The 23,599-nt window shown below is 46.6% G+C and overlaps 1 protein-coding gene across 8 annotated transcripts in view; it reads right to left on the bottom strand.

Moving 5' to 3' along the window:
• Positions 1-23,599, bottom strand: part of tns1a (tensin 1a) — a 102,683-nt gene that overhangs the window by 5,869 nt on the left and 73,215 nt on the right. For 6 of the 8 annotated variants that reach the window (XM_035525632.1, XM_035525642.1, XM_035525643.1 and 3 more), the window contains 10 exons: positions 6,663-8,216; positions 5,536-5,613; positions 4,015-4,223; positions 3,688-3,838; positions 2,269-2,355; positions 1,995-2,021; positions 1,389-1,545; positions 498-1,186; positions 321-410; positions 103-231 (listed from right to left, as the gene is read on the bottom strand). In XM_035525632.1, coding sequence (XP_035381525.1) covers positions 103-231; positions 321-410; positions 498-1,186; positions 1,389-1,545; positions 1,995-2,021; positions 2,269-2,355; positions 3,688-3,838; positions 4,015-4,223; positions 5,536-5,613; positions 6,663-8,216 — 3,171 coding nt within the window. The remainder of the gene's footprint in view (positions 1-102; positions 232-320; positions 411-497; positions 1,187-1,388; positions 1,546-1,994; positions 2,022-2,268; positions 2,356-3,687; positions 3,839-4,014; positions 4,224-5,535; positions 5,614-6,662; positions 8,217-23,599) is intronic. The other 2 variants (XM_035525635.1, XM_027020138.2) reach the window with 2 other exon arrangements.

The raw sequence follows: 23,599 nt of genomic DNA, 5'->3' as shown, positions 1-23,599 counted from the left end.
GTGTGTGTGTGCGTGCATATTGTGCATGTGTGTGTGTATGTGTGTGTGTGTGTGTGTGTGTATTTTGTGCGCGTGTGTGTGTGTGTGTGTGTGTGTGTGTACCTTTCTTGTTCTGCTGCACGGTTGGCGGGGGGCAGGCTACCTTCATGGCCAGGCCGTAGGCACCTCTGAAGGAGTGACTGTCTCTGATAAGGAAGGCTCCAGGCTCGCGGTCCTTCAGCAGACTAATGGCTGCGCAGAGGAAACACCACCACCTTACTTTACAGGCTCAGGCTCGTTCTCGGCTCGCCACCGTCTCAGCGCCCCTGCCCTCGTCTCACCTTGCTCCCGTGAGATGTCTGGTTTGTACCAGAACTTGGACGTATCTTGAACGAACTTGACGTTGAGTTTGATGTCTGGGGGCCCGTCGGCTGTGAAGGAGCGCGTGGTAATCAGCTGACGCAAAAAGGATGAAGACATACTTCCTGATGGTGATGATGAAGGCCGGATGTTCTTACCATAGATGGAAACGAAGGCGCTCTCCTTGGGGGCGGGGCTGCGTGTGCTCAAGCCGGCCGTGGCCGGCGGCGGCGTCGAGGTCGTGCTGTCGGGACGGTTGTCCGACGCCTCCCTCTCGCCGCTGGGCTCACCCTCCCGTCTCCATTCTGGCACCCGCCGCTGTTCCGTGGGGATCGGCGGAGTGGGAGGGGCATTCGGGCCCGTAGAGGAGGTGCTCTGCCTGGACCACGCCCCTTGCCCGTCATCGGGCATATCCTCTCCCCCGGGCCTGGCCTGCCCGCTGGGATTGGGGTTTTGAGGGGTGGGCAGAGCCAGTGAGGGGTGGCGGTTCAGCACGGGACTGGGAGGGATGAACCTGCCACCACGGCCCAGCAGAGGGCTGCTGGGAGTGGTGGGCTCACTGCCGCCATTGGTAGGTGTCATGCGGCGGCCCATGCCGGGGCTACTCTGACTGGCCAGTCTGCGCTGGAGGGCGGGGCTTGGGGGCGTGTTGGTCGCCACGGTGCGGTGAAGCGTGTTGGGGCTACCGGGGACTCGGTGCACGCCCATCACGTTGACAGTGGCCTCCTCGGGGTCGAGGTACCCCAGGGGGTCTGGGAAGAGGGGCGCACGGATGGGTCCGGTGGGAAAGGAGGGGTAGGCAGACTCAGCAACCATGGAGTGCCCAGGTTCATTCATCCTTATGGTGCTGTTAAAGAGAGAGGGAGGGAGAAAGAAGTAGAGAGAGAGGGAAAGAGGGAGAGGGAGAGAGAGAAAAGGACAGAGAAAGAGAAGGTTGGAAAGAAAGGGGGATTGAGAGAGATAGTCTGACAGGACACAGCAGTCCACTCTTCTCAGCTAATAAAGGGGACACCATGGCCGTCACAGCAGGGATAATCATGTGCACTTACCCCTCAGGGCTGTAGATGGCGCTGCTGGCAGGCTGAGGAGGAGTGAAGCTGTGTGGAGGGGGAACCGATCTCTCCGGGACAGCTGGGGGGTAGGAGTGGTGTACCGGGGACACCGTCCCCCCTCCTCGAACCACAGAGCCCATATAGCCATGTGGCTCTGTCCACAAAAACAACACAGAGACATCCATGACGTACAAGCCACGTGACACTTTTTGTACATCCAGCGTCGTGTTGGGGGTTGATTGTTGAACATCAACAACAGCAAAAAAAAAAAAAAAAAAAAAAAGGAACACACTTAAGGCATAAAAAAGGAGCGGCACAAACCGTGTGAAATGGGTGAGTGTTTTGGTGCGAGCGTGCAGGATCACGTGCTGGTACGGACAGAAACAGAGAGACCGCAGAGGACTGTTAAGGACAAGAAATCTGCTCTTCTGGGCGGTGCTGTGCAGCACAACATCAGGGCTAACATGCAAAACAACAGGCCCGAAGAGATGGAGGAGGAGAATGTGTGAGAATAAGAGGAGCTTGTGTGAGTGGAACGGAGGCTGATGGCGATAAAGGACCCGAGGTCGGCAGGGTTTGGCCGTGGTTTAAAGCGCCTCTTACCTTCGAACTCCTCGCTAGACTCAGAATCTGACGGCAGCGAAAGGAGAGAAGGAAAAAGAGGGGAAGAACAAACTTGGAGGAGGAAATTAGAACGACAGAACGAGCGAGCAAGACGCGAGAGGCTGCACAGGAAGACGGAGGAAGCGGAGGACCGTGGGAAATCCTCAACGTTACACGCTTCTCATTTGTCGCCATGGCGACACACATATGTGCAGAGGGCATTCCTGGATGTAAACCGGAGAGCATCTACAGATCCGTTTTCCAGTGTACTGACCCGAGAAGCTGTGCTGAAACTGAGGTTCGGACAGGCTGGGGGACTTCTGGATCAGAGGGGTCTTGGACATCGCCGGAGGAGAGCGGCCTGGACACAGGAGAACAGAAGGAACAAGAATCGGTGTTAATGGAAGTGAGGTCCTCAAGAAGCTGAAGGCTGGTCCGTTAGTGGGCTTGCTTAGTTTGAGTGGTTGTTTTCAGACACTGTGACAAACACCAGGATGTGCTGCCTCATATCTGACAGAGCAACACCATCAGCAACAGGAAATGAACCCGTGTAGTTCTTAGTGAATGTGTGTAGGTCTGTGTGCATGTTTGTAAGTCTGTGTTAATGTGTGTAGGTCTGTGTGAATTTATGTAAGTCTGTGTGAATCTATGGAGGTCTGTGTGAGGTGTACAGGTCTGTGTGCATGTGTGTAGGTCGGTGTGAATCTATGGAGGTCTGTGTGAGGTGTGCAGGTCTGTGTGCATGTGTGTAGGTCGGTGTGAATCTATGGAGGTCTGTGTGAGGTGTGCAGGTCTGTGTGCATGTGTGTAGTTCTGTGTGAATCTATGGAGGTCTGTGTGAGGTATGCAGGTCTGTGTGCATGTGTATAGGTCTGTGTGAATCTATGGAGGTCTGTGTGAGGTATGCAGGTCTGTGTGAATGTGTGTAGGTCTGTGTGAATCTATGGAGGTCTGTGTGAGGTATGCAGGTCTGTGTGCATGTGTGTAGGTCGGTGTGAATCTATGGAGGTCTGTGTGAGGTATGCAGGTCTGTGTGAATGTGTGTAGGTCTGTGTGAATGTATGCAATGTGAAATGGAAATGCACTTGAATATCATTCACCCTCCACTTCCAAAAGAATCTCAATCAATTCCTTGACTGGCAGCCCGGATGGCCAGTGAAGGGCAGGGATAGAGAGAAAACGCGGGCAAAATTTCCTCACGGATGGGATTCCTTAAGCACAAGCGGCTATCCTCGCTGCAGGACGAGGAACCCACCACGGGCGTAATGGTGTGATTTATGTACGGCCAGCCTCTGGTAGTTTCACCACATCTATCAGATGTGTGTGTGTTTAAGTAAGTATCACACTCAGGAGTGTTACAGTTTTACTGTGGAACTCTGATCAGAGTGTTGTGGGATGAAAACCGTTTTGTTCTGTCGGAGCTGGTTGTGGGTGTTGAGCTGATCAGAGCTGACTACAGTCTGGGTCCATGGCCTTGATGACAGAACGGTTATACCACAAAGTGAAGAGATTCCTTTCAAGTGAATATGACTGATAAGTTGAAACTTTAAACCCAAAAATACAGGTTCATTTGAAAAATTAAAAAAGACAACCCTTGGTTACAGTAACCCATTTTCAAAATATTAACGAGTTGAACTTCATCGACGGAATGACATTGTCGTGTCTGAGCTGACTGTCGGGAGGCTGAACTTACACAGGTTAAAGTATGGGGTCTGTGGTGAAGTGGTAGGTGAGACAGGAAAGGCGGGGGTCAGAGGGTGGGTCTCACCACCACAGCTGGGGGAGGGGCTACCTGGCTCTGACTCCACCTCCTCAAAGGCCCCCCTGTAGCTGTGCACCTGCCCCTGAAGAAGGAGAATTGTGTGTGAATGATACTTCCAACAAACAAGCACACTGACACACACACACATGCACACACGATCAATTTTGTTTTTCAACAAAACATACTTGTCTACATACATACGTACTACTTGCTATACAGCAACATGACACGCTCTCAACATAAGAAACCCGAGAGCACCTGTCTTGGCATGTCCATGTCTTTAGGTCGTCCTCCAGGGTTCAGGGCGGTGGTGTTGACTAGCCCTGGGGGGAAGGCGTGTCCAGGGGAACGCAGCGCTCCGGTCGGGGAGAGGTCCTCCTGGCCCTGGCGGTAGTGGCCCTCGCTGGTAGTGCGGCGACGTGTCCCGGTCGAAGCCTCGTCTGCCGTTATCATGTGCGAACGTGATCCTGGCATGGACAGGAACAGGTATGGACTTCACAGCCAACCATACGACACACATGCTCATGCACGAACCTCACGGCTGTTAGAATCAAACCGCAGTCAACCGGCTTCCTGTCTGAGCGCTGTAGTAACAGGCTGTGGTAACATCGCTATTTGAGCATGCGAAAATAAAATGCATAAGCTGTATAAGATGGTTCGGCGGATGTGGCCGGGCGCAGGGTGTGCTCAGAGACGGAACGCCGCGCGCTCTTTAGGGAAAACTCCAGCTCCGGCACTAGCAAAGTGGCTCGGACGCATTTGCTGAGCTTAAATGATTTGATTGCAGTGATTTTGTCAGGTGCAGGTGTGCAGACTGGATGTACTCACTATAATGTTCTCTGCAAGAGCACGGCTACAAAATCAATCTCTGTTTGGACATGTTCCAAAGATAAGGTCCTTACAAAAGTTGGGCGCTTTTGTTGTTACAAGTTAAGTGTTACAGTTACGTGTTAGAGTTACATGTTACATTTATGTGTTACAACTATACCTACAGTATCAAAGGCAGCTGAACAAGTGAGTCCATGCTGTCTTTCAGTCACTGCACACTGGTGTTACCGAAACAAAGTCAGGTCTGTTTCATGTTTGTTGGCTGAGCTACATCAAACCAAATTAAACGGTCTGAAATAGAGATGATTAGATTTTTATGCAGTGAGTTAGTTATGTATTCAACAAGCTATTAATTTATGATCACTGAGATGCGCAAACCTTCACATTATGCACAGAAACCGACTATAGCCAAATAAAACGCAATGAGATTAAAAAAAAACAGAAAGAGAAAAGATGAGCAGAAGAGAAAGCAAGCAAGGAAAAGTGAAAATGAGAGATTTGCAGTGAGTTAGTTATGTATTCAACAAGCTATTAATTTATGATCACCGAGATGCACAAACCTTCACATTATGCACAGAAACCGACTATAGCCAAATAAAACGCAACGAGATAAAAAAAAAAAAACACAGAAAGAGAAAAGATGAGCAGAAGAGAAAGCAAGCAAGGAAAAGTGAAAATGAGAGATTTGCAGTGAGTTAGTTATGTATTCAACAAGCTATTAATTTATGATCACCGAGATGCACAAACCTTCACATTATGCACAGAAACCGACTATAGCCAAATAAAACGCAACGAGATAAAAAAAAAAAAAAACAGAAAGAGAAAGGATGAGCAGAAAAGAAAGCAAGCAAGGAAAAGTGAAAATGAGAGATTGAGAGAGACAGCAAGAAAAACAACATAACCGAGGGAGGAGCTGGGGAGGGAGCGGGACAGCAGTGACCGAGGACAAACCGGAGAAAGAGTGGGAGCGATGGCGTTCGGGTTGGCTGGACATGCTCTCGGAGATACCACGGATACGAGCGTTGTACTCTGGGGGGGGGGGGGGGGGGGGGGGGGGGGGCAGGATGGGGGGGGTGAAGATGAGGAAGAGGAGGACAGGGTGATGAAGGTGAAGGGCAGGAGCGTGGTCCATAAATCAGGAGGGACAGAGAAAGAAGTACAAAGAAACAAGACTGTGAATAAAGCTGCTTCCTGTTTTATGAGCATATGTAATATTCACATGAATGTGAGTTCTAGAAATATTGTTATCTGTCGAAAAGTAAGTATCTCATTTGGCGCTGCAGGGAAGACAACAATTAATTAGTGAGTGATGCAATATAAATCGTGAAAATCACTATTACGCCATAACCGACCAGTACATGGCGCAAAAACCTTGACTTGCAGTTCCACTTTCAGCCACACAGTGGTGCCATCGAGCGCTCTGCCCTAGGATTGCTCAGCATGTGCTTCTCAATGCAGAGAACGAGTGGTACGAGGAGCTCTGCACAGCGCATTCTGTTCTTACAGCCAGCGACTCTCTCTGCTACACATTTGGGTGTAAAGTCACAGTTCGCTGTGAATACTTCCCCTTTGTCATTACGTCCTAAGACGCGATGATGCGTCTGTTAATATTAGAAGAAGCGTTTCGCGGTGGAAACGCGCGGAGGTGACATTCATGGGCCTGGAAGCAGGGATTTTCAGATGAGTGCTACACCTTTTAACGAGACCACATTAGGAAGAGTGCATATTTCAGCGATGAATCGTTCATATCGTGACACCAGAGCCAAAGCCTCGGCGTGGTACGGGCGACCGAGGCCCGGACGAATGCTTCTGATGGGGCTGGCAGCAGAAAGACCTTTCGGTTGTCTATTTAAAAGACGATCTTTGTGGCGTCATTGAGACAGCCACGTGAGACCACGTGCTGAATCCCAACAGGCTGATTTCAGGATATCATTTCTATCTGTTGCATTTCTATTGATTCTGTCAAATCAATAGCACATTGGATAAAAGCTAATGTAAACTACAGTATCAGTGATTTCCGATTTCCAGAGTTTGTCTCCGATAAAATTTACTTCATTGACCAGAGGCGTGCTCTTTACCTGCCACACGGTGGGCCACTAATCCTTCAAGATTGAGGCTCTGTTCCTCTGCCTCAGGACCGGGTTCCTTCGCAGACGTGAGAGGGGGCAGGGGAGAGGAGGAGGCACTGCAGCTCCACTGCGTCGCTGGGCATGGAGAAGAAGCTGGTAGGTCCGGAGAGCAGGACCCCACCCCCCCGGGTCCGGGGTAAATGGTCTGGGGCTTCATCGGGGACGGGAGCGGAAGAGTCGGGGACGGGGTGGTGGCCGACCCCGAGCGGATGCTGTAGGGATCTTGCTGGTAGGTGGGGGAGGGAGTCCGCTGTAGCTGCCTCAGGTGGATGTCGGCTGGCGGGGTCATCGCGTAGGCAGGAGAGGACCTGCGTGAGGACTGGCCGAAGCTGGCTGAAGCAGACGGTGGTTGTCCGTCTGCGTAGCCGTGGAGGACCTGGTCGGCCTGGTAGGACGGCCTGGCCAGCGTCTGGGTGAACGGCTGGAAGGCAGCGCTGGTGTCCCCGGGCGGTGCGCTCTGAGACTTGGGGACTGGCGTGTGGGGTTCCAGGTCCAGCATGAGCATGCTGAGGACTTCTATGGACTGCTCTACGTCCCGCTGCGAGGTCCCGCCGCGAGCCGGGAAGCCGGGAAGCCCTGCGTCGGGGCCGAAGAACGGGTCATCCATCAGGCCGTACTGGTGCCAGGCGCCGAGGCCGCGCTGTACGGCTTCTCTGCTGCTGGTGCTGCGCTTAGGGGCCTGCGGCATGTAGGGTGGACCTCCGTCCAGCAGGGGCGCCCCGTACGACTGTGAGCGGTACATCCCCCCGTTCTGCCCGCCGTAATCCATCAGGCACTCCTGTGCTGAAGAGGAGCCTCGCACCTGGTGCACGGGCATTGCCTTGGCGCTTGCCGTCGCCGGCCTCCTGTCCGGGAGCTCCCCCTGCTGTCCGTCGACGTCAACGACGGCGGAGTCGGTACGCGGCCGGCCTTCCGCCGGAGCGTCGCGGCCCTCGAAAGACGAGAGGGTCCCGAGGCTGTCGGCGCTGTTGTCGCCTACCTGGCTGTCGGGCAACTCGTCGTCGAGGATGTCGGTCTCCCTCTCGGCGCCGGTCCGCCCGTTCACGTGGACCTGGGCGGGCACGAGGTGGCGCACGCCCGCTCCGGGGCTCGTGTTGGCCGCGGGGAGGAAGCCCTGGCGGGAAAGCAGTGGCTGGCCCTCAAAGCCGGTCAGCAGCTGCTCAAACTCGCGTCTCTCCCGCGGGCTGACCGGGCCGTCCGGCGCCGGTTGGCTCACCGGGTCACACGAGGACACGGACTGCTGGGCGTCATCTGTGCGGTCGGTCTTCACGGAGGCGGTAGAGTTGCCTGAGTCGCTGCTCACCGACAGGGCGTGGTCGGCAGCCGGGAGCGGGTGATTGGCTACGGGCAGGGGGAGGGCGTGGCTTGCCGGACTGGCACGTTCGGCCACAGAAGCCACGTGATCTCTGGCTGGGAGGCCGTTCACAGCGCCGTCAAGCGATTCTTTCTTTTGCACCTGTGCGTACAGGCTACCGTCCACTGGGCCTTGGGTGTGAGCGACTTCTGGAAAAAAAGATTTTGATAAACCCTGATCAGGATTCATACCAGACACACAAAACCATACAGACTACACTCATGCATCATCAACACAATATACTCAGCACACTCTAACCACACAGTGCGTCCCTCCACCTTTTAAAGAGCGAGTACACATGATAACTCTACTACGTCCTGAGTACTGCTGTCAGCAGTGGGCGGTGGGGGTTGGTCTGGATTATCGATTGTCTTACACTATTTAAGTGTCAATAAAGATCGCACGGCGCATACTCTTTGGAAAATGACCCTGTGACCTTGGTGTTGTTAGAACCTTGATATACCAGGTGGGCTATAGGACTGTGCACAGCCAGGGCAGTGTATGAAACCCAGGGAAAAGGGCATCACAGACTGGCCTCAGCCGTAGACACTGTGTGGTCCAGATCAGGAATTCTGTGGTACTGTGTCCCCTATCTGTCTGGTCAGCTTCATACCTACCCACTAATGGCACAACATACCATCATGGAGAAAATGGGTATAACCCTGACATCTGACCATGTGTGCGCATGTTAAGGAGGGGGATCCAGGGTGTGTGGGTGGGGGCATGCACTGTTGCTGTGATACAGAAGGTTTTAAATGGAGACACCCCCCACAGAGAGATCTGTAGCAATCTCAAATAGGGCTACCAAGGACACATATGGCTTTTGACAGGTTCTCTGTTTTAACAGGCCCTTTTGATGTGCTCACAAGAATTTACACGGAGGTGATCGCAGCCTAACACCAGTAAACACAGCGCATACCTCCCCCAAACAGACACTGGTGTATGTCTAATTTGAACCCAGCAGAAGGTTTTCAGCGGTGATGGAAGGTGGTGTGTGTAGTATGTTCTACCGTGGAAGTCACACACAACTGCCTGAGATATCAGAGACCTACAGCAGGTCCTCAAGGAGTCTGAGAGTCTGTTCCAGCCACTGTGGTACACTATAGGTCAGTTAATACCAGTCGCCAACAGCACCAAGCAGTATTTATACAATTACTATATTTGCAATCCAAACTTAAGGTCCAATCTCAATATATACAAAAGAGTAAGACGATAATTTAAAACCTATAAAGACCAGGGCTGTAACCGAGTCCCTGTTCAGTGGATTTACAGAGAGCCCTGCTGAAGTCTACACACTGGCCTAAATAGCACGTCTATCACTGCCATGAACACAAGTGTACGAGGAGTGGAGTATCGACGGGAGCAGCTCCTAACCAGACCACGGTTTTAGGGCCTCTGGGAAGCGTCAGTGGTCCCATCCGTAAAAAAAAAAAAAAAGCCCCCCCCCCCCCCTGCTGTTTTTAACAACCCTATGAAACTTCCACAGCCATGGGCGCTCAGTGCTAACATCCTGCCCCCAACTCTCAGTGGGCACACCCACTGGAAAAGGCACACTCGCTGGAAAAGGCACACCCGCTGGAAAAGGCACACTCGCTGGAAAAGCCGTCAGTAAATATCTCCTGCATCTGACTCACAGTCATAACACCCATCCAGTGCTGTGCGGTATAAATAATTATTTTAATGGCCAGTCATTATCAAATCATACAGACGCGTGAAGTCTCTGAGTAATGACTGCAGCGATCACAGTGACGCGCCAACAAGGGAATGTGGACCATGACTGACTACGTGAGGCTAGACTGCACTCAGCTTAATTGTGTCAAACAGCGTCGTTTATAAGGTTGCATGAAATGGAGAACAGGACGATATTAAGATTCTATTGCGATTCCATTGCTGGGTGTTAAAAACACTAGGAACCCCTCAATGTAATTTGCCTGCTGTATTTTTATGAATGATGCTTGTTGGATCATGTGAACACAGTGGTTTATTAAAACACCCAGAGATACTGGGAGGTGTTAATGAGCTCATTCACACTACACAGCCCCCTGTGATCAGTACTGCAGAGACTAGTGTTGTGATATCAGTACTCTACATTTACTTGACACTTTTATCCAAAGTGACTTACAATTATGACTGAGTACAACTTGAGCGTTAAGGGTCTTGTTCAGTGGCCCAACAGTGGCAGAGCTTGAACCAGCAACCTTCTAATTACAAGTCAAGTACCTTAACCACTGATCTACCACTGCCCTACTGTAGAGACTAGTGTTGTGATATCAGTCCTGCAGAGACTAGTGTTGTGATAGCATTGTGATTGACTATCAAATGATATATTGTGTAGTCCTAATAAAGAGATAATTGAATACTTAACAGCATTTCTCAAAGTAAACTTTATTTTTCCTCAGACTTGGAGATTAAAATAACATAACTGTTGCTGGCTTGCTTAAGTGCCCAGTGCCATCAGTGAGTTCAACAGGTTCATGTCTACAGATGATCCATGACCATATATAGTACCTCTCTCCCTATTCACTTCACACTGTACACTGTGAAGGACATCAGGAGGCAGACAGACATGCAGACATGACACCAGAGCAGCCTGACAGTCTGAAGCATTTAAAGAGACATTTTAACTGTGACATGGAGGCGTGAAGCATCCGCATGTGAGCTGTCGATCAATCGGCCCAGAGGAGAAGACAAGACTGAAACCGATCTGGATGGGCAGTAAAAACAAACCCTAGAAGCCTGATCTGATTACTGATCACGCTCAGCAGGATTAGTTACAAAAGGCACACAAATGCTTGTGCTTTGGTAGTCTCACTACGCAGTCTTTAGGTGAACAGCACACTCAATAAGAGTGTCTGTTAAATGCCATAAATGTAATTATATATGGAATCTCAGGCAGTCTTCTTATGGATTCTCTGCAAAGGATCTATGAGGTTAATATGTGTGTAAAGTTTGCACATAACATTCAGTTTCAGGTACTGGCAGCCACTGACCATATACTGGTGTGTTAGCTGGCCAAATGTGACTCAATCTAAGCAATAGATATGGTACTATGTCAGAGGTCAGAGTCTGAGTGTGATGTCACTAGGTCAGAGTCTGACTGTGATGTCATTAGGCCAGAGTCTGAGTGTGATGTCATTGTTGAGTTATTCTGGAGTGTTGGCTGAGAAAGGGGGACTGATCACATGGTCATTCCAGGAAGCAACAGGATCTGCAAGGACTCCTGCCACTCATCCGAACCGAGTCTGCCAACAGAGCCTCCCTGTGGAGCCTGGACGTAGCCTTCTTCTGGCTGCCCTTATTCACTTCCATAGCAACATGCAATGTTTGCGATTATATATTTATGAGTATATGATAATAAGTAAAATCTGTGAAATGCAGCAGTGTCCAAAGTATTAATATTCATGAGATCATTAATATTCCTCATTAATATTCCTCAATTAATATTACTCTTAGTTAATATTTATTCAAGTAAATTCTTAAATATATCTGCTTCTCCTCAGCAGTGTGTGTGTGTGTGTGTGTGTGTGTGTGTGTGTGTGTGTGTGTGTGTGTGTGGAGTGTATCCTTGTGAAGAAATAAGTCAAGAAATGCACACACACACACACACACACACACACACACACACACACACACACACACACAGCTGTTCCAGAGTGAGATGTTTATAGAGGAACACTTTACAACAGTAGCCTATCCTTGATTAAAGGCATACCACAAACCCAGCCTAGAAACACAGAGTATGCGAGGTGTTATTGTTCATGAACAAATGCTAGACTGACCCTTTCCCCAGTTAACATCAGAACCATCCCTTTAAAACACATCGGTCATGAAAAAAGTATGTGGTTTTGAATGCCTTGTAAAATAGGGAGGGTTCTTTTCACCACTAAAGTTAGGAAAACAAGGCATGCATTTCACATTTGTTCTGTGTTGTGTTCTTACGGTTTAAAACCATATTAAAACACATATAAATGTACTCCTCGCGTGGCCAGTAAAGTCCTTTACTACTCTGTTCTGTTCTACTGACTGAAATGGCTCAGATACTAATATATGGGACTGAGACAGAAGAACCCAACGCCCAGAGGCAGTAAGTTACAGAGAAAGGCATGAGACAGAGTGTAAGCCACGTACACAAGCAGACAGATGGGCAGACAGACAGGCATGTGATGGGATGTAGACTTTATAGAGAGATTTAAAAAGAGGAAAACTTTGGCAAATGTTGTAGAATGATGTAAGGGAGGAGAGGAGAGGAGAAATACATGTGCTACTCCAGCAGCTCAACATGGGTTTACACAAATATCTAACAAGAGCCTGATCCCTGCATGTGAGGGCAGAGGTCAACACCATCAGTGCATGCAGAGACACACACACGCATGTGTGCACATACATACACACACACACGTTTCCTACATCATGGATATATGTTTTTCATTACATATTCAATTTACCACACAAGACCAAACCAAACAAACAACCCAACTTTAAATATTAAAGTGATATCGACATGCCTGTCTCTTAATGCATGAGTCAGTGCAAAGGGCCTCAAGGTGGTCACACTAAACTTAACAGAAATATAAAAATAAATAAAGCTGATTTCCTTTAGTGTGAAATCTTCATAGAACAACAAAGTCTCACATGTTACATCAGCATGAGAGTGGGCACACTGGCCAGCCAGTACCAACCAACTCAGACTGACCCTTGCTGTTTAGGTCAGGCAGCTAACAACAATCATATATCTGATCACTCATACAACCATCACTCATACATCTGATCACTTATATAACCATCACTCATATATCTGATCACTCATACAACCATCACTCATACATCTGATCACTTATACAACCATCACTCATATATCTGATCACTTATATAACCATCACACATATATCTGATCACTCATACATCTGATCACTTATATATCCATCACTCATATATCTGATCACTTATATAACCATCACTCATATATCTGATCACTTATATAACCATCACTCATATATCTGATCACTTATATAACCATCACTCATATAACTGATCACTTATATAACCATCACTCATATATCTGATCACTTATATAACCATCACTCATACATCTGATCACTTATATAACCATCACTCATTTGATTATTCACACATCTAATCACTCATATAACCATCACTCATATATCTGATCACTTATATAACCATCACTCATATATCTGATCACTTATATAACCATCACTCATATAACTGATCACTTATATAACCATCACTCATACATCTGATCACTTATATAACCATCACTCATCTGATTACTCACACATCTAATCACTCATATAACCATCACTCATATATCCGATCACTCATACATCTGATCACTCATACAACCATCATTCATACATCTGATCATTCATATATCTGATCACTCATACATCTAATCACTCATCCATCTGATCACTTATATAACCATCACTCATATATCTGATCACTTATATAACCATCACTCATATATCTGATCACTTATATAACCATCACTCATATAACTGATCACTTATATAACCATCACTCATATATCTGATCACTTATATAACCATCACTCATACATCTGATCACTTATATAACCATCACTCATTTGATTATTCACACATCTAATCACTCATATAACCCTCACTCATATATCTGATCACTTATATAACCATCACTCATATATCTGATCACTTATATAACCATCACTCATACATCTGATCACTTATATAACCATCACTCATACATCTGATCACTTATATAACCATCACTCATCTGATTACTCACACATCTAATCACTCATACATCTAATCACTCATACATCTAATCACTCATCCATCTGATCACTCATACAACCATCACTCATATATCTGATCACTCATACATCTGACCACTCATACAACCACCACTCATAGAAACAAAAACAAAGTGGAATATGTATAACTATGGTCTACCAAAAAGTGCCCTGTTCAACATCCCCTAGTAAATGCTCCCCAGTGCTACACAGCCAGCCTACTGTATACACACCGTTTCCTGTAAACATCCAGTTGACATGGAAACAAAACGATCTGACTTGCCTTAAAAATGAGCAAGAAAACCTTCCTCCTATAATTAATTGAAAAGCCCAGACCACATACAGATGGAAACCACAACGCAAAAGCAGTTTGGGACAGTACCACCAGACTGGCTGCTTCTGTTCAGACCTCATCCAACATAGTACTAGGTTTGAAGTCAGATTTACTTGAAAAGAAATAGTTTAATAAAAAAAAATTTTATAGTATGGAAACAAAAATCATATAAGCAAACTGTGAGTCTTTGCTAGAAAAACCTAAAATATTATACCAGACCAAGAGAACCAGACGTAGCTGTGAAGGCACTTCAAACTATCGTACAACACACAAACTCATAATACAACACACAATCATAAACCAGGCAACACACAAAATAATCATACAACACGACAAATTAAGAAACATAAACAAGTGCTAGTATCAGCTTATCCCTCTATGCACGCACACACACACACACACACACACACACCACATACATTGTGTACACCAGATACACAAACACACACACTCAGAGCACTCACCAGGTTCTGATACACAAACACACACACTCAGAGCACTCACCAGGTTCTGATACACAAACACACACACTCAGAGCACTCACCAGGTTCTGATACACAAACACACACACTCAGAGCACTCACTAGGTTCTGATACACAAACACACACACTCAGAGCACTCACCAGCTTCTGAGGCAGAGTGTGGTTTTCTTTCCCTTCTACAAGTTGATTATGTGGTGTCCATGAATACACACTCAATTCAGTCTCTGTTCTTTCTCAGGACTTCTGTACTCTCTCTCTCTCTCTCTCTCTCTCTCTCTCTCTCTCTCTCTGTCCCCACCCCACCCCCCAGCACACACGTCCCTCCCAGTCATTCTAAAAATGCTGTGAGGCTGTGGAGCAGCCAAATATGGGAGGACTGGCTGTAAACCAGGCCTGGTGACTACACTGCACAGTGTTACCGAGCACCCTGCTGTCTCTGACATACATCTGTGTGCATGTGTGTACGTGTACGCACACAGACACACACAAATGTTCACACAGGCACACACAGGCGTGCACACACACACACAAAGTTATCGCACAGAGACAAATGCATTCTAGAAATTACCACTGCTTCTATTTTTTCTCAGGATACACTGTCCACCTCAAAGTTCTCTCCACAGATAAACACACACACTCTTAGTACATATACACTACAAACACCTCTCAGTACGTATACACCACACACACCTCTCAGTACGTATACACCACACACACCTCTCAGTACGTATACACCACACACACCTCTCAGTAAGCATACACCACACCCACCTCTCAGTACATATACACCACACACACCGCCCAGTATATACACTACATACACCTCTCAGTACATATACACCACACACACCTCTCAGTACGTATACACCACACACAGCTCTCAGTACGTATACATCACACACACCTCTCAGTATTTATACACCACACACACCTGTCAATAAGTATACACCGCACACACCTCTCAATATGTATACACCACACACACCTCTCAGTATATACACTACACACACCTCTCAGTATATACACTACATACACCTCTCAGTACATATACACCACACACACCTCTCAGTATGCATACACCACACACATATTCTTAGTACATATAAACAACACACACCTCTCAGTACGTATACACCACACACACCTCTCAGAACGTATACACCACACACAACTCTCAGGAAGTATACACCACACACACCTATCAGTAAATATACACCACACACAATTCTCAGTACGTATACACCACACACACCTCTCAGTACGTATACACCACACGCACCTCTCAGTATGTATACCCCACACACAGCTCTCAGTACATATAAACCACACACACCTCTCAGTAAGTATACACCACACACACCTCTCAGGACGTATACACCACACACACCTCTCAGTACCTATACACCACACACACCTCTCAGTACATATACATCACACACAATTCTCAGTACGTATACACCACACACACCTCTCAGTACGTATACACCACACACACCTCTCAGTACGTATACACCACACACACCTCCAAGTACGTATACACCACACACACCTCTCAGTATATACACTACAGACACCTCTCAGTACGTATACACCACACACAGCTCTCAGTACGTATACATCACACACACCTCTCAGTATTTATACACCACACACACCTGTCAATAAGTATACACCGCATACACCTCTCAATATGTATACACCACACACACCTCTCAGTATATACACTACACACACCTCTCAGTATATACACTACATACACCTCTCAGTACATATACACCACACACACCTCTCAGTATGCATACACCACACACATATTCTTAGTACATATAAACAACACACACCTCTCAGTACGTATACACCACACACACCTCTCAGTACGTATACACCACACACAACTCTCAGGAAGTATACACCACACACACCTCTCAGTAAATATACACCACACACAATTCTCAGTACGTATACACCACACACACCTCTCAGTACGTATACACCACACACACCTCTCAGTACGTATACACCACACGCACCTCTCAGTATGTATACCCCACACACAGCTCTCAGTACATATAAACCACACACACCTCTCAGTAAGTATACACAACACACACCTCTCAGGACGTATACACCACACACACCTCTCAGTACCTATACAACACACACACCTCTCAGTACATATACATCACACACAATTCTCAGTACGTATACACCACACACACCTCTCAGTACGTATACACCACACACACCTCTCAGTACGTATACACCACACACACCTCCAAGTACGTATACACCACACACACCTCTAAGTACGTATACACCACACACACCTCTCAGTATATACACTACAGACACCTCTCAGTACGTATACACTACAGACACCTCTCAGTACGTATACACCACAGACACCTCTCAGTACATATACACCACACACACCTCTCAGTACATATACACCACACACACCTCTCAGTAAGCATACACCACACACACCTCTCAGTACGTATACACCACACACACCTCTCAGTACGTATACACCACACACACCTCCAAGTACGTATACACCACACACACCTCTCAGTACATATACACCACACACACCTCTCAGTACGTATACACCACACACACCTCTCAGTATATACACAACAGACACCTCTCAGTACGTATACACCACACACACCTCTCAGTACATATACACCGCACACACCTCTCAGTATGTATACACCACACACACCTCTCAGTAAGCATACACCACACACACCTCTCAGTACATATACACCACACACACCTCTCAGTATATACACTACATACACCTCTCAGTACATAAACACCACACACACCTCTCAGTACGTATACACCACACACACCTCTCAGTACGTATACACCACACACACCTCCAAGTACGTATACACCACACACACCTCTCAGTACATATACACCACACACACCTCTCAGTACGTATACACCACACACACCTCTCAGTACGTATACACCGCACACACCTCTCAGTATGTATACACCACACACACCTCTCAGTAAGCATATACCACACACACCTCTCAGTACATATACACCACACACACCTCTCAGTACGTATACACCACACACACCTCTCAGTATATACACAACAGACACCTCTCAGTACGTATACACCACACACACCTCTCAGTACATATACACCGCACAAACCTCTCAGTATGTATACACCACACACACCTCTCAGTAAGCATACACCACACACACCTCTCAGTAAGCATATACCACACACACCTCTCAGTACATATACACCACACACACCTCTCAGTATATACACTACATACACCTCTCAGTACATAAACACCACACACACCTCTCAGTACGTATACACCACACACCTCTAAGTAAGTATACACCAAACACATACTCTTAGTACATATAAACCACACACCTCTCAGTACGTATACACCACACACACCTCTAAGTCCGTATACACCACACACACCCCTCAGTAAGCATACACCACACACACCTCTCAGTAAGCATACACCACACACAACTCTCAGTATATACACTACATACACCTCTCAGTACATATACACCACACACACCTCTCAGTACATATACACCTCGCACACCTCTCAGTACATATACACCACACACACCTCTCAGTATATACACTACATACACCTGAGTACATATACACCACACACACCTCCAAGTACGTATACACCACACACACCTCTCAGTGTGTATACACCACACACACCTCTCAGGATGTATACACCACACACACACTCTTAGTACATATAAACCACACACACCTCTGAGTACGTATACACCACACACACCTCTCAGTAAGTATACACCACACACACCTCTCAGTATATACACTACAGACACCTCTCAGTACGTATACACCACACAAACCTCTCAGTATGTATACACCACACACACCTCTCAGTAAGCATACACCACACACACCTCTCAGTAAGTATACACCACACACACCTCTCAGTACATATAAATCACACACACCTCTCAGTATATACACTACATACACCTCTCAGTAGATATACACCACACACACCTCTCAGTACATATACACCTCACACACCTCTCAGTACATATACACCACACACACCTCTCAGTATATACACTACATACACCTCTCAGTACGTATACACCACACTCACCTCTCAGTACGTATACACCACACACACCTCTCAGTACGTATACATCACACACATCTCTCAGTATTTATACACTACATACACCTCTCAGTACATATACACCACACACATCTCTCAGTACGTATAAACCACACACACCTCCAAGTACGTATACACCAGACACACCTCCAAGTACGTATACACCAAACACCTCTCAGGATGTATACATCACACACACCACTCAGTACGTACACACCACACACACCTCTCAGTAAGTATACGCCACACACACCTCTAAGTACATATACGCCACACACACCTCTCAGTACATATACACCACACAAACCTCTCAGTACGTATACACCACACACACCTCTCAGTATGTATACACCACACACACCTCTCAGTATGCATACACCACACACACCTCTCAGTAAGTATACACACACACCTCTCAGTACATATACACCACACACACCTCTCAGTACGTATACACCACACACCTCTAAGTAAGTATACACCACACACACACTCTTAGTACATATAAACCACACACACCTCTGAGTACGTATACACCACACACACCTCTCAATAAGTATACACCACACACACCTCTCAGTATATACACTACAGACACCTCTCAGTACGTATACACCACACAAACCTCTCAGTATGTATACACCACACACACCTCTCAGTAAGCATACACCACACACACCTCTCAGTACATATAAATCACACACACCTCTCAGTATATACACTACATACACCTCTCAGTAGATATACACCACACACACCTCTCAGTACATATACACCTCACACACCTCTCAGTACATATACACCACACACACCTCTCAGTATATACACTACATACACCTCTCAGTACGTATACACCACACTCACCTCTCAGTACGTATACACCACACACACCTCTCAGTACGTATACATCACACACATCTCTCAGTATTTATACACTACATACACCTCTCAGTACATATACACCACACACATCTCTCAGTACGTATAAACCACACACACCTCCAAGTACGTATACACCACACACACCTCCAAGTACGTATACACCACACACACCTCTCAGGATGTATACATCACACACACCACTCAGTACGTACACACCACACACACCTCTCAGTAAGTATACGCCACACACACCTCTAAGTACATATACGCCACACACACCTCTCAGTACGTATACACCACACACACCTCTCAGTACGTATACACACACACCTCTCAGTACATATACACCACACACACCTCTCAGTACGTATACACCACACACCTCTAAGTACGTATACACCACACACACCTCCAAGTACGTATACACCACACACACACTCTTAGTACATATACACCACACACACCTCTCAGTACGTATACACTACACACACCTCTCAGTATATACACTACATACACCTTTCAGTACATATGCACCACACACACCTCTAAGTACATATAAACCACACACACCTCTCAGTATGTATACACCACACATACCTCTCAGTAAGCATACACCACACACACCTCTCAGTAAGCATACAACACACACACCTCTCAGAACATATAAATCACACACACACCTCTCAGTATATACACTACATACACCTCTCAGTAGATATACACCACACACACCTCTCAGTACATATACACCTCACACACCTCTCAGTACATATACACCACACACACCTCTCAGTATATACACTACATACACCTCTCAGTACATATACACCACACACATCTCTCAGTACGTATACACCACACACACCTCCAAGTACTTATACACCACACACACCTCTCAGGATGTATACATCACACACACCACTCAGTACATACACACCACACACACCTCTCAGTAAGTATACGCCACACACACCTCTAAGTACATATACGCCACACACACCTCTCAGGATGTATACATCACACACACCACTCAGTACGTACACACCACACACACCTCTCAGTACGTATACACCACACACACCTCTCCGTACGTATACACCACACACCTCTCAGTATATACACTACATACACCTCTCAGTACGTATACACCACACTCACCTCTCAGTACGTATACACCACACACACCTCTCAGTACGTATACATCACACACATCTCTCAGTATTTATACACTACATACACCTCTCAGTACATATACACCACACACATCTCTCAGTACGTATAAACCACACACACCTCCAAGTACGTATACACCAGACACACCTCCAAGTACGTATACACCAAACACCTCTCAGGATGTATACATCACACACACCACTCAGTACGTACACACCACACACACCTCTCAGTAAGTATACGCCACACACACCTCTAAGTACATATACGCCACACACACCTCTCAGTACATATACACCACACAAACCTCTCAGTACGTATACACCACACACACCTCTCAGTATGTATACACCACACACACCTCTCAGTATGCATACACCACACACACCTCTCAGTAAGTATACACACACACCTCTCAGTACATATACACCACACACACCTCTCAGTACGTATACACCACACACCTCTAAGTAAGTATACACCACACACACACTCTTAGTACATATAAACCACACACACCTCTGAGTACGTATACACCACACACACCTCTCAATAAGTATACACCACACACACCTCTCAGTATATACACTACAGACACCTCTCAGTACGTATACACCACACAAACCTCTCAGTATGTATACACCACACACACCTCTCAGTAAGCATACACCACACACACCTCTCAGTACATATAAATCACACACACCTCTCAGTATATACACTACATACACCTCTCAGTAGATATACACCACACACACCTCTCAGTACATATACACCTCACACACCTCTCAGTAAGCATACACCACACACACCTCTCAGTAAGCATATACCACACACACCTCTCAGTACATATACACCACACACACCTCTCAGTATATACACTATATACACCTCTCAGTACGTATACACCACACACACCTCTCAGTATATACACAACAGACACCTCTCAGTACGTATACACCACACACACCTCTCAGTACATATACACCGCACAAACCTCTCAGTATGTATACACCACACACACCTCTCAGTAAGCATACACCACACACACCTCTCAGTAAGCATATACCACACACACCTCTCAGTACATATACACCACACACACCTCTCAGTATATACACTACATACACCTCTCAGTACATAAACACCACACACACCTCTCAGTACGTATACACCACACACCTCTAAGTAAGTATACACCAAACACATACTCTTAGTACATATAAACCACACACCTCTCAGTACGTATACACCACACACACCTCTAAGTCCGTATACACCACACACACCCCTCAGTAAGCATACACCACACACACCTCTCAGTAAGCATACACCACACACAACTCTCAGTATATACACTACATACACCTCTCAGTACATATACACCACACACACCTCTCAGTACATATACACCTCGCACACCTCTCAGTACATATACACCACACACACCTCTCAGTATATACACTACATACACCTGAGTACATATACACCACACACACCTCCAAGTACGTATACACCACACACACCTCTCAGTGTGTATACACCACACACACCTCTCAGGATGTATACACCACACACACACTCTTAGTACATATAAACCACACACACCTCTGAGTACGTATACACCACACACACCTCTCAGTAAGTATACACCACACACACCTCTCAGTATATACACTACAGACACCTCTCAGTACGTATACACCACACAAACCTCTCAGTATGTATACACCACACACACCTCTCAGTAAGCATACACCACACACACCTCTCAGTAAGCATACACCACACACACCTCTCAGTACATATAAATCACACACACCTCTCAGTATATACACTACATACACCTCTCAGTAGATATACACCACACACACCTCTCAGTACATATACACCTCACACACCTCCAAGTACGTATACACCACACACACCTCCAAGTACGTATACACCACACACACCTCTCAGGATGTATACATCACACACACCACTCAGTACGTACACACCACACACACCTCTCAGTAAGTATACGCCACACACACCTCTAAGTACATATACGCCACACACACCTCTCAGTACGTATACACCACACACACCTCTCAGTACGTATACACACACACCTCTCAGTACATACACCACACACACCTCTCAGTACGTATACACCACACACCTCTAAGTACGTATACACCACACACACCTCCAAGTACGTATACACCACACACACACTCTTAGTACATATACACCACACACACCTCTCAGTACGTATACACTACACACACCTCTCAGTATATACACTACATACACCTTTCAGTACATATGCACCACACACACCTCTAAGTACATATAAACCACACACACCTCTCAGTATGTATACACCACACATACCTCTCAGTAAGCATACTACCACACACACCTCTCAGTAAGCATACAACACACACACCTCTCAGTACATATAAATCACACACACACCTCTCAGTATATACACTACATACACCTCTCAGTAGATATACACCACACACACCTCTCAGTACATATACACCACACACACCTCTCAGTACATATACACCACACACACCTCTCAGTATATACACTACATACACCTCTCAGTACATATACACCACACACATCTCTCAGTACGTATACACCACACACACCTCCAAGTACTTATACACCACACACACCTCTCAGGAT

This window comes from Electrophorus electricus, chromosome 1 (assembly GCF_013358815.1).
Source record: "Electrophorus electricus isolate fEleEle1 chromosome 1, fEleEle1.pri, whole genome shotgun sequence".
NCBI classification, from domain to species: Eukaryota; Metazoa; Chordata; class Actinopteri; order Gymnotiformes; family Gymnotidae; genus Electrophorus; species Electrophorus electricus.
This window is presented reverse-complemented; position numbering and strand designations above follow the sequence as displayed.